General features: G+C 37.1%; 2 protein-coding genes across 2 annotated transcripts in view; both read right to left on the bottom strand.

Annotated features, from left to right (window-relative positions):
* nmd3 (NMD3 ribosome export adaptor) overlaps positions 1 to 20,363 on the bottom strand; it is a 286,762-nt gene extending 266,399 nt beyond the window's left edge. Inside the window, exon 1 of the mRNA XM_083525852.1 lies at positions 20,358 to 20,363. The gene's annotated coding sequence lies outside the window, so the exon portion shown is untranslated. The remainder of the gene's footprint in view (positions 1 to 20,357) is intronic.
* il12a (interleukin 12a) lies at positions 3,898 to 10,950 on the bottom strand (the record flags this gene model as incomplete). Its single annotated transcript, XM_083524775.1, has 7 exons — positions 10,906 to 10,950; positions 10,125 to 10,276; positions 5,107 to 5,214; positions 4,899 to 4,940; positions 4,544 to 4,684; positions 4,108 to 4,146; positions 3,898 to 4,026 (listed from the first exon to the last, which is right to left on the bottom strand). The coding sequence occupies exons 1-7, from the start codon at positions 10,910 to 10,912 to the stop codon at positions 3,898 to 3,900; spliced, it is 618 nt and encodes a 205-aa protein (XP_083380901.1). The 5' UTR covers positions 10,913 to 10,950.
* Positions 20,364 to 23,530: the final 3,167 nt, after the last annotated feature.

The following is a 23,530-nucleotide window of genomic DNA, read 5'->3' as shown; positions in this document are numbered from 1 at the left end:
TGTGGCACAATTGGAAGAGCTTTACCTCTAGATTGAGAGGTTGCCGGTTCAAACCCCGGCCAGGGCTCAAAGTTAAGAGTGTGGAAGGTTCTGGTGGCCGTAGTAAGGAAGGTGTCAGAAATGGCTGTGTGGAAGGTTGGATGTGGTTTCGGACTCGAGGATTCGAACCCTGAACCCCACCAACAGCGAAATACCAGTCTTAACCCACTGAACCATCGAGAAGGACCGGCTGCGACAATTGTTTAGAGCAGGTCTATCTTTTCTTTCAAACCATCAACACAAAAATATAATGCTGAAGACAGACATAGGAAGCAAACCCATGACGTAACTAGCAGGATTCGAACCCTGATTCATACCATTAGCAAGGCACCAGCATTAAACCACTGAACTATCAGGAAGGACAAGCTGGGAAGCTTGTTTAGAGCAGGTCTATCTTTCTTTTTAACCCATCAAAACACAAATATGAAGATGTAGGAATCAGGAATTTAACCTACCTCATGACTAGCAGACAGAAAGCCAAGTTTGAACCCTGACCACCAACATTAGCAAAGTACCAGCCTTAAACCACTAAGCCATCAAAAAAAAAACAGGATGGGAAGCTTGATTAGAGCAGGTCTATCATTCTTTTCAAACCATCAACACAAGAATTTAACGGTAAAGAAAGATGTGGAAAGCGAATACAGATGTAAGTAGCACAAGTTGAACCAACGTTGTAAATAACAGGAAGAAAGCAGGATTGGAACCATGATCCCAACCACCAGCGAGATACCAAGCTTAACCCGTTGAACCATTGGTAAGGACAGGCTAGGAAGCTTGTTTAGAGCAGGTCTATCTTTCTTTTCAACCCATTAAAAACAAAAATATATCGCTAAAGAAAGATGTAGGAAGTGAATCCTGATCATGACTGGCAGACAGAAAGCAGGATTCGAACCCTGAACCCCACCAAACTCAAGAAACCTGATTTAACCCACTGACCCATCAGGGAAGACAGGCCAGGAAGGTTGTTTAGAGCAGGTCTATCTACCTTTACACCATCAACACAAGAACATAAAGCTAAAGAAAGATTTAGGAAGCAGGAACATAACCTACATTGCAACTAGCAGGATTCAAAACCTGATCCTCACCATTAGCGAGGCACCAGCCTTAACCCACTCAACCATGGAAGGCACAAGCCTTAAACCACTGAGCGAACCACTGCTGAAAAGCATGTGTGCTTTTCGGAGGGTTCAAACTTTGTTTCATGCCAGCGCAGTAAGAAAGAAGGCATGTAGGACTGGCTTTGAAACCTTATCACCAGCGTGGACTATATTAAGGACCATGTTCAGGGACAAGCCTTAACCCACTGAGCTACCACAGAAGTGCTTTTAATTTGGTGGCTATCTATCTATCTATCTATCTATCTATCTATCTATCTATCTATCTATCTATCTATCTATCTATCTATCTATCTATCTATCTATCTATCTATCTATCTATCCATCCATCCATCCATCCATCCATCCATCCATCCATCCATCCATCCATCCATCCATCCATCTATCATCCATCCATCCATCCATCCATCCATCCATCCATCCATCCATCCATCCATCCATCCATCCATCCATCTATCTATCTATCTATCTATCTATCTATCTATCTATCTATCTATCTATCTATCTATCTATCTATCTATCTAATGATGTGAGGTCCAGTTAACAGCTAAAACAGGTAGAAGTAATAACTACTTTTTACTTAAGTACATGTCAGAGCCAAGACTTCTTTACTTTCACTTAAGTAAAAAAGTTTAATCAGTACTTCAACTTTTACCTGAGTATTTTAAAACGAGTATCTGTACTTCTACTTAAGTAAAGGATGTGTGTACTTTTGCCACCTCTGCTGTACACAAAAACGTTCAAAAAAGTATCGACTTAGTTTTGCATATAGGGAAAAAAGTCTGTCAAAAACCTATCACCCTCACTTCTTCTGAGGCTGTGAAGCAGCAGGTCTTCACAGCCTTTGTTTACAGTCAACTAACTCATTGCTTACCAGACACTACTTACCACACAGCTTACCCAGTGTGGGGACAAGCCAGATTCGAACCAGCAACCTCTGAGGCAAGGCTTTTATCACAAAGCCATCAAGTCCCACAACACACCTTCTTTTTTTGGGGGGTTTATCATTTCTTTCAGGCTTCAAAGCAAAAAATTCAGACCATACAGAAACACAGAAAGCAGGATTCGAACCCTGAACCCCACCAACAGCAAAATGCCAGTCTTAACCCACTGAACCATTGAGAAGGACCGGCTGCGGCAATTGTTTAGAGCAGGTCTATCTTTTCTTTCAAACCATCAACACAAGAATATAATGCTAAAGACAGACATAGGAAGCAAACCCATGACGTAACTAGCAGGATTCGAACCCTGATTCATACCATTAGCAAGGCACCAGCATTAAACCACTGAACTATCAGGAAGGACAAGCTGGGAAGCTTGTTTAGAGCGGGTCTATCTTTCTTTTTAACCCATCAAAACACAAATATGAAGATGTAGGAATCAGGAATTTAACTTACCTCATGACTAGCAGACAGAAAGCCAGGTTTGAACCCTGACCACCAACATTAGCAAAGTACCAGCCTTAAACCACTAAGCCATCAGAAAAAAACAGGATGGGAAGCTTGATTAGAGCAGGTCTATCATTCTTTTCAAACCATCAACACAAGAATTTAACGTTAAAGAAAGATGTAGGAAGCGAATACAGATGTAAGTAGCACAAGTTGAACCAACTTGTTTAGAGCAGGTCTATCTTTCTTTTTAACCCATTAAAAACAAAAATATATCGCTAAAGAAAGATGTAGTAAGTGAATCCTGATCATGACTGGCAGACAGAAAGCAGGATTCGGACCCTGAACCCCACCAAACTCAAGAAACCTGATTTAACCCACTGACCCATCAGGGAAGACAGGCCAGGAAGGTTGTTTAGAGCAGGTCTATCTACCTTTAAACCATCAACACAAGAATATAAAGCTAAAGAAAGATTTAGGAAGCAGGAACATAACCTACATTGCAACTAGCAGGCAGAAAGCAGGATTCAAAACCTGACCTATCTATCTATCTATCTATCTATCTATCTATCTATCTATCTATCTATCTATCTATCTATCTATCTATCTATCTATCTATCTATCTATCTATCTATCTATCTATCTATCTATCTATCTATCTATCTATCTATGATGTGGGGTCCAGTTAACAGCTAAAACAGGTAGAAGTAATAACTACTTTTTACTTAAGTACATGTCAGAGCCAAGACTTCTTTACTTTCACTTAAGTAAAAAAGTTTAATCTGTACTTCAACTTTTACCTGAGTATTTTAAAACATGAGTATCTGTACTTCTACTTAAGTAAAGGATGTGTGTACTTTTGCCACCTCTGCTGTACACACACGCACACGCACAAGCGCACACGCACACACACACACACACACACACACACACACACACACACACACACACACACACACACACACGAAGCATACAGATGTCACTTCAAAATGCTTTAATATAAATAAGTAATAAATACATTGGTCATATGTGCACCAATACAAATAAATAGAATTGTATGAAAATAAATATAAATAAGTTAATCGACAAACAACTATATAAAAACACCACAAGGTCTCAGTTGACAACCAGGAAGATGTAGCTAGCTTATACATTCTTGTCACAGATGAAATAAATAAAGGTTGTGTAGATCTTGCTGTAGTAGTGCGGAGTTTTACACAGTCAATGTTAAATACATAGCATTATAACAGTTATTGGAGTGAATAACAGATGATGATGAAGATTGTGATGATGATGATGATGATGATGATGATGATGATGATGATGATGAGGATGATTGTAGTGGAAGTTCAGAATCATTTTCTATACTCCCCGGCGCAGACGTAACCGATCGCTCTGTTGATGGTGATGGTGCGCAGCTGGAAGCCCTTCAGCTGTTTGCACAGGTCCTTGCGGGCTTCGAAGGAGTCTGTGGGGCTCCACTTCTACGAATTACAAAGTGAATGAATGTAAATAAAGGCTTATGGTGTAATTTGTGATATTCTTTACAGTGAAAAACAACTTACATATTTCAAAGACTCTGGTTTGGGAAGCAGTTTGCAGTGCTGGTGTGGGAAAATAGTATACATTAATAAACAATGTATTTACAGACAGACAGACAGACAGACAGACAGATAGACAGACAGATAGGCAGACAGATAGACAGACAGATAGACAGACAGATAGATAGATAGATAGATAGATAGATAGATAGATAGATAGATAGATAGATAGATAGATAGATAGATAGATAGATAGATAGATAGATAGATAGATCCCCCTTTAACTTTTCCATATTTGTGGCAGCAATAAAATCTTTATTTTATTTCTAATAAACTCTTAAATATTAATTATAAAAAATATTAAAGAAGTCATTTTTAGCACCCTCTAATAGATGTCTTCTGCATACATTGTTCAAAAGTTTTTTTTCTTTTTAAACAACAATTCGGACAGTTTTCTTACCTGCTGAAGGTTAAGTATGGAGTTGGTGATGGAGTTGAGCTCCTTGATAGCCTCAGAGTTTAAGTTCTGATTACTCACGTATTCAGTGAGCATGGATTGATGATAATTCAGATCATTAGCAATGTTCTGCAAGCATTCGGTCTGAAGAAAGACAAGAGCACGAGATTAGATCAACTACAAACTGTCTATATGCTCACATTTACATTTGTTTGATTGCTGGAGATCTACTGGGTTTCAGTTTCTGGGAAATAAAAATAATTTCAAAAAATCTTGCCTAGAAATGAATATATTTTGGAATCCTACCATGAAGTAAAGAACATTATTAGTATGATCCATGATTTTTTTTAACTCTTACCTTGCTGAATGGTGATGTTTTTTGATCAGAGCATTTCACATCCTGTGAGAAAATATGTGGGGGTCAATCAAAGTAATATCAAAACAATAAGGAGGCATAGTGCATCCGCACAAATTCTTAGTGACTGCAAAAGATTAAGTATAATCATATCAAACCTGTAGGAATATGTTTCTTTCCTATCAGGCTATCACTGTGTGTTTCTACGTACCTGACTGGGCTGACACACACTTGCCGTCTGTGTGTTTGAGTTCACCACTGCTCCCAGGTCTGTGCAGTTAAATCCATGAAACAGTGTATTGGTTCCAGTCTTTTCTGGCTGTAACAGATTACAAAAAAAATTATATTAACAAGTGTGAACTTTTTTAATCCTAAAAACAAAACTTTGCTAATTGATCTCATAATAATAACAATAATATTAATAACAATAATAATAATAATAATCTTTTTTTAATACTGCTTTTAAAAGTAACATCTCAAATCGTTTTTCAAGCATAAAAAAAAGAATAATAATAAATAAAATCAAATAAACAAATAAGTAAAATAAAAAAGTATACATATATATATATATATTTATATATAAATAATAGTAATAATAATAACATTTATAAGAAAAATAATAATGGGAAGAATTTAATAAGTATAAATATCAAAAAAGTAAATAAACATCACTGAATAAATAAATCACAAAAATAAGAAAACACATAAAAGCTATACTGAAATTATATTAATGTATCTTTGTCTAATGAAAATAAAGAAAATCCACCCTGAATGATTTCCATATTAATTTTTAGAAAATACTTCTGCTCTTCAGTGGTGTCTAAAATGTATTATTTGTAATTCTGCGTTATTTTTTTTTCTAGTTTACACATATTATTGGCTAGTTTTACTGGTGCTTTAGTCTTTTAGCTTCAAAAGTTTAAACTCCACCACCATCACTGGTATTGTGCTTACTGTCCTATACAGTAGGTCATTAACTAGTCACACACACTCCCCAAAAACCTCCATATTCACTAGTTGTACATTTTGTTTTTTGGTTATGATCCTCGCTGTAAAATGGACACTTTTGCATCTTTGTTTTTTGAGCTAACAACAAAACCTGACCATTATTTCTTTTTTTGATTTGTTGATTTTTTTTTTCTCCTAATATACACCATCACAAAGACTATCATACAAAACTGTCACAGTGTTTAACCTCCTTCCATTCAGAAGGATATATAGGAACTGTCACACCAAAACCAGCATTTTTTTCCAACAAACATCACCTGAACTCTACACGGCACCGCGACGAGAAGGACGTTTCATTAATGCTTTACTGATTTTACTGCCAGTAATCACATGCAGTTCAGCTCGAACCTGTACATTCTGTATCATCTTTATATAATTATAACTGTATATCATTCTAAATTCACAGCATGCACTAGACTTATGTCCTACATACCGAAATACCATCTATACACATATCTGTACTTTTGCACTGTTGTACATATATTGTACATATCTCATATTGTAAATCTAATATATAAATATTTCATATTTATTTACAGATATAGCACACACCTTACAAACATCTTGCACATATTCTACATTTTCACCCATAGAATATACAAACATATAGAATATTTTCTGTGCCTGTTTAACAGCGTCTGCATATTTTCACTGTCCATAGTCATAATACTTATCTGCTGTACATATAGTTACATATTTAACTGCACGCAGCAATTTGTACAGTGCTACTGTACAATCTATCTATCTATCTATCTATCTATCTATCTATCTATCTATCTATCTATCTATCTATCTATCTATCTATCTATCTATCTATCTATCTACACATTATATATATATATATATGTATGTTTATATTAAAATACTGTAAGACAGACAGACAGGCAGGCAGGCAGGCAGGCAGGCAGGCAGGCAGGCAGGCAGATAGATAGATAGATAGATAGATAGATAGATAGATAGATAGATAGATAGATAGATAGATAGATAGATAGATAGATAGATAGATAGATAGATAGATAGATAGATAGATAGATAGATAGATAGATAGATAGATAGATAGATAGATAGATTTCTGTCTGTCTGTCTGTACTACTAGTAGCACATTCCAGTATTTTAATATGAACATACATATATAATGCGTAGATAGATAGATAGATAGATAGATAGATAGATAGATAGATAGATAGATAGATAGATAGATAGATAGATAGATAGATAGATAGATAGATAGATAGATAGATAGCATTTTGTTGGCTTGTACCAGTACTATACTCATTTACATATTTACTACAGTTAAATTTTTACAGGAATAAATAAGCATGCCTTTACAGGCTTTTAACTGTTTTCCGTTCCTTATAGAACTTCTTGCTTGATTGTTTAATATCTCCTGACTACATTAATTTTTTTTTTACATCATCATGTACATGGTCTTTTCTGGTGTATAACCAAAATTTTTTATTCCACAATGACGTAAATTACTGATAAAAAAGCCACAATGTAAATTTCTGGTGATTTTGGTGCTTCTTTATTCTAAAAAAAGTCTTATCTAATACAGTTTATTTAGTCCATGGGTAACAGGAAAATACAGCCTTTCACTCGTCACAGTGTTTATATGCATCATGGGATGTGTATTTAAACGCTGGCCAGCTAAAAAATGATCTTAATGGAGTACGGTGATTGGCTCATCACTCTAATTAACACACCTGCTTTTCCACTGTATGTGAAACAACATGTGGTGTGGCACACTTTATATTGGGCTGGTGAGCAAAAAAAAAAAGGACGAAAAACAACTTTCTTCTTTTTTTTTTTTTTTCTGGCAGCAGCAAATAAACCCTACGTTAGTTTAGAAAGCACAAAACTTTTCATAAACTCTTCAAGGGGAAAGTTTGTTTTTGACCTCAAATGCTTTCCCAGAGTCTTTCTGCTCAGATGGTCACGACTCATTTCTGTCAACACAGCGCTGAGGTTAGATGGCTGCCATTTTTAAATATTAATTTACCTCAGAGTTTGGAATGAGTCAGCATGCTTGGAAATATTCTTGGAAATAAAGTTTTACGAATAAAGTTTTTCTTTAATCTCACTTTTGCGGCTGTTTTGTTTTAAAACTGTTATTCGCTAGCTAACGTAGATCCTATATTAGCGTGGCTCTAACAGCAGTTCTGGCTTTTTATGGAGGGAAGGAGTCTTTAGTGTCGGCCCTTTGTAGCGGTCAGGATAAAGAAGTCCATTTACTGACAGAAATATTCTAGATTTTTTTTTCTATTTTACATTCAGTAAGAGAAGAAAAAAGTAGCTTGTCCTGAAGGCTTATATAATCTTATAATATATATATAAAACTATTTCATTTATCTGATGATAGGACCTTGTTTAAGAGCTCAGCAGTGGCAGAGTTTAAAGTTCAAGTTCAAGTTTTATTTCTTTTTACAATGGACATTGTCTCAAAGCAGCTTTACAGAACTTAAAAATTAGGTTAAGTCACAACCTTCTGATCAGCAGACCAACATTTTAACCACTGAGATACACTTCCCACATCAAGTGATCCTTAGTCACAAAAGAGACAGAGACAACCAGAGACAACCAGAGATATCCTGAGACAACCTGAGATAACCAGAGATATCCTGAGACAACCTGAGATAACCAGAGACAACCGACCGGAAATAATACCCATGTTTTGTTTCTGAAGGAACAAAACATGCAGCAGTGGGTGAAAACAACAATTGAGGAAATATTTATATATAAGACTTTAGGACAAGTTGCATTTTTCGTCTCTTTCATACTTTAACTGCTAAAACGTAGTCACACATCTGTCCTGTAACTGTGATTTTTTTTTTTATTAATGAGGAAATGGAGGCAATTTGCAGTGTTGGCAGAGGAATAAAACTTTTTGGGACGCGTTATTGTAGGATTTACCATACGACCTGAACAAAGATGGAACTTTATTGAATGGGCGTTCGGTTTTACCCAGCTGAGGTTGGGTTTTGAATCTGGTTCCTCTCAGGGTTTCGTTCCGCATAGCATCTCTGGGAGTTTTATATTTGTAGTCATTAGGGATAAATTTTAGACTAAAACATACACTTAAAACGTATATTTGTAATCTGTTTATTTCTGTAACGCTGCTTTGGGACAATGTCCATTGTTAAAAGTGCTATACCAATCATATAAAATTTATTTGAGTTTTGTTTCAGCATTGCAGCATCTATATAATTTGTTCCTTCATGAAAAGTTTTTAGGAATATGATTTTTGACACTTAGATGTCTCTAAAGCTTATTACAATGACTAAGGATCACTTGATGTACAATAGGAAGTGGTAGCTCAGTGGTTGAGCTGTTGGTCTGCTGATGCACATAAAGATCCATGACGTTACTGAGAAACTCAAGAACTATAAACAATGGATTTGGACTGGAATTTAAATCGACGCAACTACAATGGCGTAGCCCTGCAATTCGCATGAACAGTACATGAACAGCACGCCTTAACAATGATGGAACTATAATGAACATTTGGTGCTTCCCAGATGAGGATGGCTTTTCTTTAGAGCAGGGGTCACCAACATATCAGTTCGCCCACAAGGACCACTTGAGTCGCCCTCGGGCCTTTTTTAAAAACAGCTCACCATAGCGCCACCTACCAGTGAGCTGCATCTATCTGTTTCCTACCTTGTTAAATCATTGTTGATAATTATTGTGAGAAATCATTAACATGATCAGTGTCTTCACATAGATGAATATCATTAATTATAATAATAACAAATCATTGAAGGTAAATTGAGCAAATTTTTTATTTCAGAAGTGTGTATCAAACTGGTACCTTCACATTAATCGGTACCCAAGAAGTAGCTCTCAGTTTCAAAAAGGCTGGTGACCCCTGCTTTAGAGTCTGGTTCCTTTTTAGGGTTTCTTCTGAGTTTTTTTTTCGTTTTGCTCATTAGGTATAAAGGTATCGGTCCTATATTATAGGCACTAACAACTTCTAATCTAAATCTCTGTAAAGCAGCATTGTTAAACCTGCTATAATAAAACTGAATTGAACTGCAATGAATTGAGCGGAAGATCATGAATTCAGATCCCAGCACCTCCAACAATGCAATTGCTGGGCCCCTGATCAAGGCTCTTAAATCTCAGAAAATGGAAAGTATACAGTATATAAGTCACTCACATGCCAAAAATCATCAATTATTCCGAGCCAACACTAATGTAGTACTGATTGCTTTCATTACTCACTTTGTCGAGCACGAGCTTGAGATTGCTGAGCAGACCCCTGGCGTATGTGGTGCAGTGCGCGTGGTCGTGTGGGGTGCTCTGGGTCGCGCGCACCGGAGTTGCCACGGCGGCGCGGCTCAAGAGAGCGAGAACGAGCGCATAAACAACAGAGCCTGAATAAAAGCAAATACAGAGTGAATATTAATGCAGAGAAATTTTTGAAAATATACATAGATAATATATATGCATACATTACATCCTGTGGTATGACATGCGGGTGCGAGAGTAATACGCATGCGCATGTTATTATTATAGGGGAAAACCTTGAATTATTCTAAACATGACATTTTATTGTCGATACATTTTAGAATTATATATCGAATTTTTGATTGAATTTCAAAGAAAATCAAAGGTCGAAAAAATTTTTTTTAAACCTGTTTGCTTCAGTGGTAACGGATGGTTTCAGGATTTAATATATTTGATTATGTTGTCCATATATATTAGCCAGATTTCAGCTTTAATATATATATATATATATATATAAAAAAAAATAATAATAATAATGCGTAATGGGTTCTCTGATTGCAGTTGCGCGTGCACGTGTGAATGTAAAATAAATAAATAAATAAAGGCATTTCTAAAATAAAAATAAAAAAATACAAAAAATGAAAACCTGACCATTTTATACCTTGTGTATATTATATATAGATTGTAACAGAAATTAATAACAATATACGCAATAATTCTTAAGAAGCTTAATAACAGTGAAGCTATTAAACGGATGCTGAGTGTTGCTTCTTACCGTACATGATGTTCAGACTTGGAGCGGTATTAAAGGAGAACAGAAGCTGTAACACTTCACAAGAGGAAGTTTTTGGTGAAGTGAAGCGTCTGTTGAGTTTTTATAACCACGGCAAACCCACTGAGCTTTCGGGATTTCCACCTTTACATACGTACAGCGGCCCTTTAGAAAGCGCGCACACGCGAGCGCAGTTTCTCCCCTGCGCATGGAGCCAACGGTGAGAACCCTGATCAACACATTGGGGTCACATCTGGGCAAACCAGGTGTTTGTTTGTTTGTTTTTCGTTTAATTACGGATTATGTCACGAGAAAAAAAACCACTGATTTCACTGTTACTGGTGTAACTTGAGCGCACACATATCCAACCAATCAACAAACAGACAAACAAACAAACTAACTAAATAAAAAACAAACAAAAAAAAGAGTAAGACAATTGTAAGAATTAATATTTGGATCAAACATGTAATCTCACCTGGGTTTCCGTGTACAATAACATTGATAATTATTTTAACTGTAATTCTGAAATAATCAGTTCAACCTGATATATAAATAAATAATGAAATGGTCATTTAATGATAAATGTAATCTTTGGCTTCATAAAATGTTTGTCAGAGCATAAAATAATAGAATTGTAATAAATACAAGGGAAATGTCAATAGGGTATAAATAGTTTCATGTAAAATATGCTTACAAATAGAATCGTAGAAGTGAAAAATATTCTAGTAGTACTATTATTACTACTAATAGTACTAGTAGTTGTACTACTACTACTACTACTACTAATAATAATAATAATAATAATAAAATAATTGTTATTGTTATTATATGTATTATTCATAATAAGATAATATAATGATACATATGTTGATACTAAAATGAAAATACTACTACTTATAATAATAATAATAATAATAATAGTAATAATAATTCTTCTTCTTCTTCTTTCGGCTGCTCCCATTAGGGGTCGCCACAGCGGATCATCCGTCTCCATACCACCCTGTCCTCTATATCTGCCTCTTTTACACCAACTACCTGCATGTCTTCCCTCACCACATCCATGAACCTCCTCCTTGGCCTTCCTCTTTTCCTCCTACCTGGTGGCTCCATCTTCAGCATTTTTCTACCAATATAATTCATGTCCCTTCTCTGCACATGTCCAAACCATCTCAATCTCGCCTCCCTCACCTTGTCACCAAAACATCCTACATGTGCTGTCCCTCTAATAAACTCATTTCTAATCTTGTCCATCCTCGTCACTCCCAACGAAAACCTCAACATCTTCAGCTCTGCTACCTCCAAGCTCCACCTCCTGTCTTTTACTCAATGCCACTGTCTCTAATCCATACAACATCGCAGGTCTCACCACAGTCCTATAAACTTTCCCTTTCATTCTTGCAGATACTCTTCTATTACAAATCACTCCTGTCACTCTTCTCCACCCACTCCACCCTGCCTGCACTCTTTTCTTTACTTCCCTAACACACTCTCCATTACTTTGCACTGTTGACCCCAGGTACCTGAACTCCTCCACCTTCTCCACCTCTTCTCCCTGCAACCGCATCACTCCACTGCCCTCCCTCTCATTCACACACATGTACTCTGTCTTACTCCTACTGACTTTCATTCCCCTTCTCTCCAGCGCATATCTCCACCTCTCCAGGCTCTTCTCAACCTGCTCTCTACTCTCACCACAAATCACAATATCATCTGCAAACATCATAGTCCAGGGAGACTCCTGTCTGACCTCGTCCCTTCAACCTGTCCATCACCACTGCAAACAGGAAAGGGCTCAGGGCCGATCCTTGATGCAGTCCAACCTTCACCCTGAACCAGTCTGTCGTACCTACTGCACACTTTACTGCCGTCACACTGTCCTCATACATGTCCTGCACCACCCTCACATACTTCTCTGACACACCTGACTTCCTCATACAATACCACAACTCCTCTCTCGGCACCCTGTCGTACGCTTTCTCTAAATCCACAAATACACAATGCAGCTCCTTCTGTCCTTCTCTATACTTCTCCATCAACATCCTCAAAGCAAATAAGGCATATGTGGTGCTCTTCCTCGGCATGAAACCATACTGTTGCTCACAGATGGTCACCTCTTCTCTCAGCCTGGCTTCCACTACTCTTTCCCATAACTTCATGGTGTGACTGATCAACTTAATTCCCCTGTAGTTACTGCAGGTCTGCACATCTCCCTTATGCTTAAAGATCGGTACCATCACACTCCTTCTCCATTCCTCAGGCATCCTCTCCCCTTCCAGAATCCTGTTAAACAATCTGGTTAAAAACTCCACTGCCATCCCTCCTAAACATCTCCACGCTTCTACCGGTATGTCATCTGGTCCAACCGACTTTCCATTCTTCATCCTCTTAATCGCTGCTCTCACTTCCTCCTTACTAATCCTATCTACATCCTGCTTCACCAACTCCACATCCTCCAACCTTCTCTCTCTCTGATTTTCCTCATTCATCAGCTGCTCAAAATACTCTCTCCATCTTCTCAACACACTCTCCTCACTAGTCAACACATTTCCCTCTCCATCCTTTATTGCTCTAACTTGCAGTACATCCTTCCCAGCTCGGTCCCTCTGCTTGGCCAATCGGTATAAATCTTTTTCTCCTTCCTTAGTGTCCAACCTCTTATACAGTTCCTCATATGCCTTTTCCTTGGCTTTCACCACATCCCTTTTAACCTGCTGCCGCATCTCCTTGTACTCCTGCCTACTCTTCTCATCACTCTGTCGATCCCACTTCTGTTTTGCCAACCTCTTTCCCCTAATGCTCTCCTGCACTTCCTCATTCCACCACCACGTCTCCTTGTCTTGCTTTCTATTTCCAGATGTCACACCAAGTATTTTTCTAACTGCCTCCCTCATCACTCCTGCAGTAGTTGCCCAATCATCCGGCACCTCTTCACCACCACCAAGCCACTGTCTGACCTCTTCCCTGAACCTCACACTACACTCTTCCTTCTTCAGTTTCCACCATCTTATTCTTCTTTCAAACCTTACTTTCCTCCTCTTCTTCTTCGCCTCCAAAACCATCCTACAGACCACCATCCGATGCTGTCTAGCTACACTGTCCCCCGCCAACACCTTACAGTCTCCAATCTCCTTTAGGTTGCATCTCCTACACAGAAGATAATCCACCTGTGTGCACCTTCCTCCACTCTTATACGTCACCCTATGATCCTCCTTCTCCTTAAAATACGTGTTCACCACTGCCATTTCCATCCTTTTAGCAAAATCTACCACCATCTGCCCTTCCACATTCCTCTCCTTAAAACCATACCTACCCATCACCTCCTCATCACCTCTGTTCCCTTCACCTACATGCTTATTAAAGTCTGCCCCAATCACCAATCGTTCTTTCCTAGGTACACCATCTACCACTTCATCTAATTCACTCCAGAATCTTTCTTTCTCCTCCATCTCACAGCCAACTTGTGGAGCATAGGCACTGATGACATTTATCATCATCCCTTCAACTTCCACCTTCACGATCATCACCCTATCAGAAACTCTCTTCACCTCCACTACACTCTTACTGTACGCTTCCTTCAGAATCACCCCTACACCATTTCTCTTCCCATCCACACCATGATAAAACAGTTTAAACCCACCTCCAATGTTCCTGGCCTTACTCCCTTTCCACTTGGTCTCCTGAACACACAACACATCTACCTTTCTCCTCTCCATCATATCAGCTATCTCTCTCCCTTTACCCGTCATAGTACCAACATTTAAAGTACCAACCCGAACCTCTACTCTCCTACACTGCTCCTTTTCCTGCCGTCTCTGTAGACGCCTTCCTCCTCTCCTTCTCCTCCTTCGGCCAACAGTAGCCCAATTTCCACCGGTACCCTGTCGGCTAACGATACCTGTGGCGGTCGTTGTTAACCCGGGCCTCGACCGATCCGGTATGAAATTCTCATTTGTGATCCGCATATTTGATTTGGCACATGTTTTACGCTGGATGCCCTTCCTAACGCAACCCTCCCCATTTACCCGGGCTTGGGACCGGCACTAAGAGTACACTGGCTTGTGCCCCCCTAATGGCTGGGTTAATAATAGTAATAATAATAATAATAATAATAATAATAATAATAATAATAATAATAATAAAATAATTGTTATTATATGTATTATTCATAAAAAGATAATATAATGATACATATGTTGATACTAAAATGAAAATACTACTACTTATAATAATAATAATAATAATAATAATAATAATAATAATAATAATAATAATAATAATAATAATAATTCATGACCGTGATTTATTTCATTCATGATGAAATTTTTTTTTTACCATCAACAATTTTGCACAATAATAATAAGCTACAGCTACCCAAAGTTTGACTGTAACATAAACTAATAATGCAACAGCGGTATATTTAAATAGCTTTAAAATGTTTATTTTTGGTTTATATATTTAAAAACTACTATTAATAAATTGCATTTTTTTATGTCCAAATGTAACCACACTGTGTAGATAATGCCTAGTTCAGTTCATAGTAAATGGCCATAAACAACTATAAATAAGTTATTTAGTTTTAAATTATTAATAATGTGCCAGAAAGTTCAGTTGAAATCTAACTAAAGTTCTGTAATGTGAACTGAATGTGTTTTAAAATAGGATTATTATTATTATTATTATTATTATTATTATTATTATTATTATTATTATTATTATTATTATTATTATTATTATTTACAAATGACATATCTTTATTTCTTGCCTTATTTTCACTGAAATGGAATTGATTTATTTAAAGCACAAAACAATTAGATTCAGAACTGGATTCATTGTCATTACAATAGTAACTTATTAAAATCATTACCACATGGTAATATATTTATTTATTTATTTATTTATTTATTTGGTTGAGTAATTTATAAAGTGTTTTTTTACAGGACATCTAAAATTGTTTTATTAGTCAGTGCATCACTGCACTACACATTTCTTCCCTCATAGTGGAAATAACTAACTACAGATTACTGGTCACTACCCCCATAATTCCCACAGATCAATTTTTCAAGTGTTGTATTCACCATGTACCACAGCAGGTCATTTGCCAATGATTTATGATTTATTACTGAAACCTGTAACATTTATGGTCAGATTGAATGTTGTGGCACATCTGCCCCGACAGGTGACTTTCTGTTCTCATTTTTATTATAACAGTCTTTTCCTCCAGTGCTCTTCTTCTTTTTATTAACAACAACAACAACAATAATAATAATAATAATAATAATAATAATAATAATAGTAACAATAATTGTGAATTAATACAAAATAATCAGAAACGTACCAATACCATGGTACAAAAAGTTCAAAAATGTCAATCTGCTTCTGAAATCTAATTTTGTAACTGACTGCATTCACATTTATAGTACAATACTGGTTTATCAGGTATAATACTGGATTATTCAATGCTACTTTCATGCATTTGGACCTAAAAACAAGGTGCTTATTGATCAAAAGGTGGTCTTTTAGTTGCCATTTCTGTAATGAAGTTTTAAGGAATTTGTAAGCATGGCACTTTGCAGACTCACACAGCATGAGAATAACATTCTCCCCCATTATTCTGTATTTTCTAATGCAGTTTCCATGAAAGAAAACTCTTTTCATCCAGATTCATCCCTCGTTCTTTGTGTGTTTTTTCCAAAGTACTTTCTAACAGGTTATGTAACACAGGGAACTTTCAAGAACCGTTAGATCACATGTAGTTGAAACAGATTTGATCCAGGTGGCATCTTAATAAATTTTCTGAATAATTCTGAAAGTGACATTTCTTTTTGGACATTGTGCAACAAAATAGACAGGGAAATAAAGCAATCAAATAATTCCAGTGCAAAAGAATTCCAGATTGTGAGGCTTCACATGACTGGGAATTTGAAATTTTGTTTCAGGTAATTCATTGAGAGTTTCTCCTGTTGCCTAAGTGTATATTTTATACAAAAAAAAAAAAAAAGAAAAACCATTCAAAATATTTAAAACATATAACAATAATAAATAATACATATAAAGAATATATAAATAAATAAGTTTTCTATAAAATATTAAAATTTCTAATACAATGGAATTCAATAAGAACATATTAATATATTAAAATATAATATATTAACATATAATATGGTTGCAAATAATAGAAATAAAATAAGCAGTGTATACAGTATGTACAAATGGCATTTTTTTTGGTTGAGGAGCAAATTCGAACCCCCAGGACTACCAGAAAACCTGAGAAAATTTTAGTCAGGCTTACAAATAAATACATTTTACATTAGGTGAAAACAAGGTACTTTTTTTACACATTTATGTAAAGGCCAAACAACTCCCTGAGACAGATTTAAGGTAGACCAATTAATTTCTGGATGATCATGTCTCTGTCACTTTCACCATTGTAAAGACCCTGAGCTCATCTCCTATTCCTTAACTGCTCGTAAATGTTGACATTCAATCAGAGAGTTATGACAATTCATCCAAATGTCAGTTTCAGATTGTACAGTCTGAAGGTCTATAGGGCGCGTTTGCGGTTAAAGTGAGTTCCTCAAATTCAGACATGACTCAGTTCTCTAAACCACAATTAATTTTACTCTCGGGCTCTTGAACAAGTCATTTTACTCTCGGCTCTTGAACAAGTGACTAAGCGATAGTAGTTCTGTGCTCAACTGCTAAGCTTTTCACACAGAGAGGTAAATCTCTCATTGTGGTTCCTGGGGTTTGAGATACCGAGAATCAAGAAGAGGGGAATTTCTTTAAAGAGCAGTGACTTTAGTCAAAGATAGATCCAAAAACCTCTTAAATAGGATCATGGAATTTCCAGTTTAGAATCTTCACTTGAACAATGATATTATTAAAGAGAAAGTAACGTCTACACAATAGTTTTCCACCATGAAATTCCTGCTTTTACTGTTTTTAAGTTTACACTATATAAATCCTTCTACACCTACTACTCTTCCTCCCCCTGCTACTCCTCCTCTTCTTAATATTAACAATGTTTCCTCTTATTCCCACTTTTACAACTTGTCATTCTCCTCCTACTGCGCTTCCTCCTTCCACACTTAATTCTTCTGCTCTACCTTATTCTAATCCTTGTCCTACTGCTACTTTATCTCCTCCTTGCCCTACAAACCCCCCTTTAGTTTTCCTCCCTATATTAATCCTTATGATGAATAAATATAATAACAATAATAATATAAACAAAATTATTTTTATTAATTTAAAACAATAGAATATTATATGTAATATATTTTTCTCATTAACAAAGTCAACAGAAGATAGTTTTAATTAAAATATATTTGATTAAAGTTAGATCAAAATATATTCTCAGCACAAAAGTGAACCACTTTCATTTAGGATATGAGATAAATGTGTATTCATCTAAGAAAACTAAACTGTTTCTTAGAGGGCATGCAAATCGTTTGACCAAGAAAAGAACCGCGGAGGCAGAGATGGCAAAAGTCACCCGTGCGGAAAAGGAAAAACCCCCAAAACAACTCAAAACCTCAATAAGTTGCTGAGCATGAAGACAGGTTACAGTTGATACACTTCAAAAAATTTATTTAGTAGTCAAAAACTATATGTTGGGAAAAAAACTATACAAAGTTTCCTGAGCTTTCCAGACTTGCCTGATTCCTCCTGCTCATGGTCAATTTCCTTTAAAGACACTATCGCTGTAAAGTATATTGTTATAAAAAAGAGTCTGGTTCCCTCTGGCATTAGAGATCAATTCAAAATTCCAATTTGATATATCTGAATTTCTGTAAAACTGCTTTGTGATAGGGTCCATTGTTAACGGCACATAAACATCGAATCGGTTAGATTAATGTCAATATTTGCTGTAAGATAAAAAAAAAAATCTGATGTTTTTTATGACTTTTAAATCCTACCAATTGCACTGATTTTTTCTTGTCCTGAATACGGGTTCTAGTTTAAGGACAAGCCATGCATTGACTTTTTGACTATAGATTTTGTAGACATTAATAAGGACATGGCCTTGAACAAAAATACATTGAGAGGCTATAACAGTTAACGCATTCTTTAGGCTATTTTGCAGTGTAATAATGTAGGAATCAATGACAAATATGAGAAGTGGAACCTCAACTGTTAAGGCTCTGGGCTACTGATCAGAGAGCCCAATTTAATTCAATTCAATTTAATTCAATTCAATAAAAAAAAATTTCATCAATAGATATTGTCTCAAAGTAGCTTTACAGTGATGAAGAGGAAAGTTGTATAAAAAGGTATAAGTTTAGTGCCTGTAAGTTTGTTTCTTATAACTTTTTTATCCCTAATGAGTTCAAGCCAAGTTGCGACTGTTGGGCCCTTGAGTAAGGCCCTTAACCCTCTCTGCTCCAGGGGCACTGTATAATGGCTGACCATGCGTTCTGACCACAGCTGCCTAATTAGCTGGCATTTGCAAGAAAGAATTACACTGTGTTGTAATGCATATGGGACATATAAACGCATCTACACACAGCCGGTCAGTTTGCAGTCTAGTAGCTCATTTAGTAGCTTTGTGATAATATCCTTAACCAGAGTTTACAGGTTTCAGCAAAATGGCCATCACCCCCCATATCTCATAAACCACACAAACAATTAAAGCTAGCGTTAAATAATTTGGAAATAGAAAAAGGGGGACATACATTATTTTTCTTGATTGTCCATGAAAAGGTAAAAAAATATTTTGGATGTATTGCTAATGTATTGTGTTGATGTATTGACATACATTTGACTATATTTCCTCTTTCCTACTTGGCAATGTATTTTTCAATAGAAATGTTTCTGTATGTTATAAGCCGTCTGCTTCCTCACTTTTTTGTGTATATTTATTATGCTATATTCCATATTGATTTGCTATAAGACAAGAAGTAATTTGAAACCACCTAATTTGGCACTGTCACTAATCACCTTGTCCAGTGCACCTATTGGATTTATTCATACATCAAGAACAAGGTGGTGGCAAGGAAGACCAGCCCTTCTCCCAACGACCAGGTGCTCTGTCTAACCACAGCTGAAGTGAGGAAAAGAGTTAACCCACGGAAGTCCGCTGGACCAGACAACATTCTTGGAAGAGTGCACAGGTAATGTGCAGAACAGCTAGCAGATGTCTTTACTGACATCTTTAAACTCTCTCTGAGCCGTTGTTCCTATGTGCCTCAAGACAATGGCCATTGTCCCCATGCCAAAGAAGTGCACAGTCTCCTGCCTCAAAGATTATCGTCCCGTTGCACTCACACCCATCGTAATGAAGTGCTTTGAAAGGCTCATTATGAGGCACATCAAGACCCAGCTAGCACCCTCACTGGAACCCATGCAGGTTGCGTATCATCCAAACCATTCCACAGACGATGCTACCACCACGACCCTCCACCTGGCCCTCACCCACCTGGACAATAAGGACACATACATACGAATGCTGTTCATAGACTTCAGTTCAGCATTTAACACTATCATCCCTCGGCACCTGATTGAGAAGCTGAGCCTACTGGGCCTGACCATCTCCCTCTGCAACTGGATCCTGGAATTCCTGACTGGGAGACCTAAGTCAGTTCAGATAGAAACAGCATCTCCAGCACCACTACACTGAACACTGGGGCCCCTCAGGGCTGTGTGCTCACTGTTGTTCACTCTGCTTACTTACGACTGTGTAGAAATGCAAGGCTCGAACTACATCATCAAGTTTGCCTATGACATGACCGTAGTGAGTCCCTTCAGCAAGAACGAGGAGTCAGCAACTCCAGCCATTAGGGTTGCACAAGCCAGTGCACTCTAAGTGCCGGTCCCAAGCCCGGATAAATGGGGAGGGTTGCGTTAGGAAGGGCATCCAGCGTAAAAAGATGTGCCAAATCGAACATGCGGATCATGAAAACGGATCTGCTGTGGTGACCCCTAATGGGAGAAGCCGAAAGAAAGTTAACAGCCTGGTGTAGAGCCAACAACCTATCTCTGAGCGTTGACAAAACCAAAGAGATGGTTGTTGACTTTAGGAGAGCATAGAGCAGCCATTTACCACTGAACATGTGGAAGATGGATCCTCCATAGGTATCTTTAAGAGCACCAAATTCCTTGGTGTTTGGTCTGGCAGAGAACTTCACCTGGTTACTCAACACCAGCTCCATCAGTAAGAAAGCCCAGCAGCGTCTCTACATCCTGGGAAGGCTGAGGAAAGCCCATCTCCCTCCCGCTTTTACAGAGGGACCATCGAGAGTATTCTGAGCTGCTGCATCACTGCCTGGTTTGGGTACTGCACCATCTCGGAACCCTACAGTGAGGACAGCCGAGTAGTAGACATTTACACCACACGCTGCATATGCAAAGCCAACAGCATTGTGGGGACGACCCCACAAACCCCTCACACACACACACTTTACCCTTCTACCATCAGGAAAGAGGTTCCAAAGCAGTTTCTTCTATTGTTCTTTGCAGAACCTTTCAAGCTCTGTAAGGTTGGATGAGGAGCGTCAGTGAACAGCCATTTTCAGATCTCTCCAGAGATGTTCAATCGGGTTTAAGTCTGGGCTCTGGCTGGGCCACTCAAGAACATTCACAGAGTCGATCCATAGCCACTGCTTTGTTATCTTAACAGGTCATTGTCCTGTTGGAAGGTAAACCTTCACCCCAGTCTGAGATTCAGAGCTTTTTCATCAAGGACGTCTCTGTATTCATCTTTCCCTCGATCCTGACTAATCTCCTAGTTCCTGCAGCTGAAAAACAGGGGATAGTATTGGCCAGGTGATGAGTGTTATCTAGTTTCCTCCAGACATGACTCTTTTCATTCAAGCCAAATCTTTGTTTCTCATGTCAGTGTGTCATGTGAACGCTGGAGAAAGTGTATAAGGCCTGACCTCATCTACGAAATGTTGAAGCGGAGCCATCAGAGACCTTTGAAGTGTGCAGAAAAAATTGCATCAAAACATCAAAACAACCAAGAAACGTGTCAGCAGAGAAAAGTGGAAAGTTTTGGACTTGCCAAGTCCATGTCCCAGTGCTTATTTATGATGATTGCATTCAACTAGCTGATAAACAGACAAAAGCTTGCAAAGGGAACTGAAAACAAGCAATTAAAAAGCTTCGCAAGCATTTTGTACTTTATGTGGTCATCCTCATGACAATAACTACTGAAAGGAAGGAGATTCTTGCAAACTAAATTAACCCCTAAATACAAATTTTTGCAACATTCTGTTATACACATAAAAATTCTATTACTATGTGAACAAAAACATGATGTGGCATCATCAGACAATGGTTTGGTGTGATGAGCCCATATATATTATATAAAATATATATTATAATTATATAAATAGTACTTAATATTATTAAGAAGTCCATACTAATTATGCATCTTATAAGTACTTTCTTCTTTCATCACAACTGGTTGATGATTTAAATTTTCCATATAGTAATTATTCAGTTTATAGTCTAAATGTTGTATGCATAAATGAAAGAATGAATGAATGCACAGCACCACATAAGCTCCAAAAAGAGTCAATTTTGTGACTACTTTGTTGGACCTAATGGGATTCTTGTCCCAATGCATACCTTTTAAGAAAGGCAGGGTGTATTATTGAAATTGCTAGACAAGTGGTTAAGATGTTGAACTTCTAAATAGAAGGTTATGAGTTCAAATCCCACCATTGCAAAGCTGCTACTGCTGGGCCCTTGATCAAGGGCCTTAACCCTGAACTGCTCAGTTTTTCAAATGAGATAATTGTAAATCACTCTAAATAAGGGCATTAGGAAAAAAACACTACAATACCTGCATGGATGTGGAAATACCTAGCCTTTTCTGTTTTTTTTAGACACATGCATCTTCCTTTTGATTATATGCAGTAAACTAGGTAAAGAAAAAGAAAATAAAACAGTGAATGACTGGAAGAAAGTTCTATGGACAAAGGAGTCCACTAGACGTTTAGGCTCAATGGAATGACTAAGAGACAGTGAACATGAGAGAAGATGTTAGCAGACTGCCTTAGCGCCACAGTCAAACATGGTGGAAGCGTAATGGTTTGGGGTTGTATTTGGAGCAAGTTCTGTTTAAATTGTGGCAAATTATAACCAACTTCGCCATACAACAAGACAATGACCCGAAACACACATCCAAGCTCTGTAAACGTTATTATATATGAACTGGAAAGAAATCTCCAACTATTGAAGAAAAACTCAAGTTTTACAAGAGGCATGGCAAAATATTTCAGCTGAATGTTTGGAGAAACAAACTGTACAGATGCCAAAAGTGTGTAAAGCTGTTATTCATAATGAGGGAGGATTTTTCCATTAAAAAATAAATTGAAAAATTGGTACATTCATTTATTTGTCTGGTCAAAATAAAAGCTATTGCATATTAACAACAGGAACATGCAGATGTCTCTCAAAAAACCAGGCTATGTGTTTAACAGGTACTGTCTGTGCAAAAAACAAACAAATTAAGATATAAGAAATCCAACCCCCTATTTTCACTTTAGTTAGTCACTGATGTATGCTTTTTGTTAATACTAATAATAGTAATACGCAAAATGTCAACATTTGTCTCAACATTTTTGCTATTAACTATGTCATTGTGTGTGAGTAGGTGGGGAAAATGTTAATCAATATCTCCATT

Source organism: Silurus aristotelis (genome assembly GCF_946808225.1).
Source record: "Silurus aristotelis genome assembly, chromosome: 22".
NCBI classification, from domain to species: Eukaryota; Metazoa; Chordata; class Actinopteri; order Siluriformes; family Siluridae; genus Silurus; species Silurus aristotelis.
This window is presented reverse-complemented; position numbering and strand designations above follow the sequence as displayed.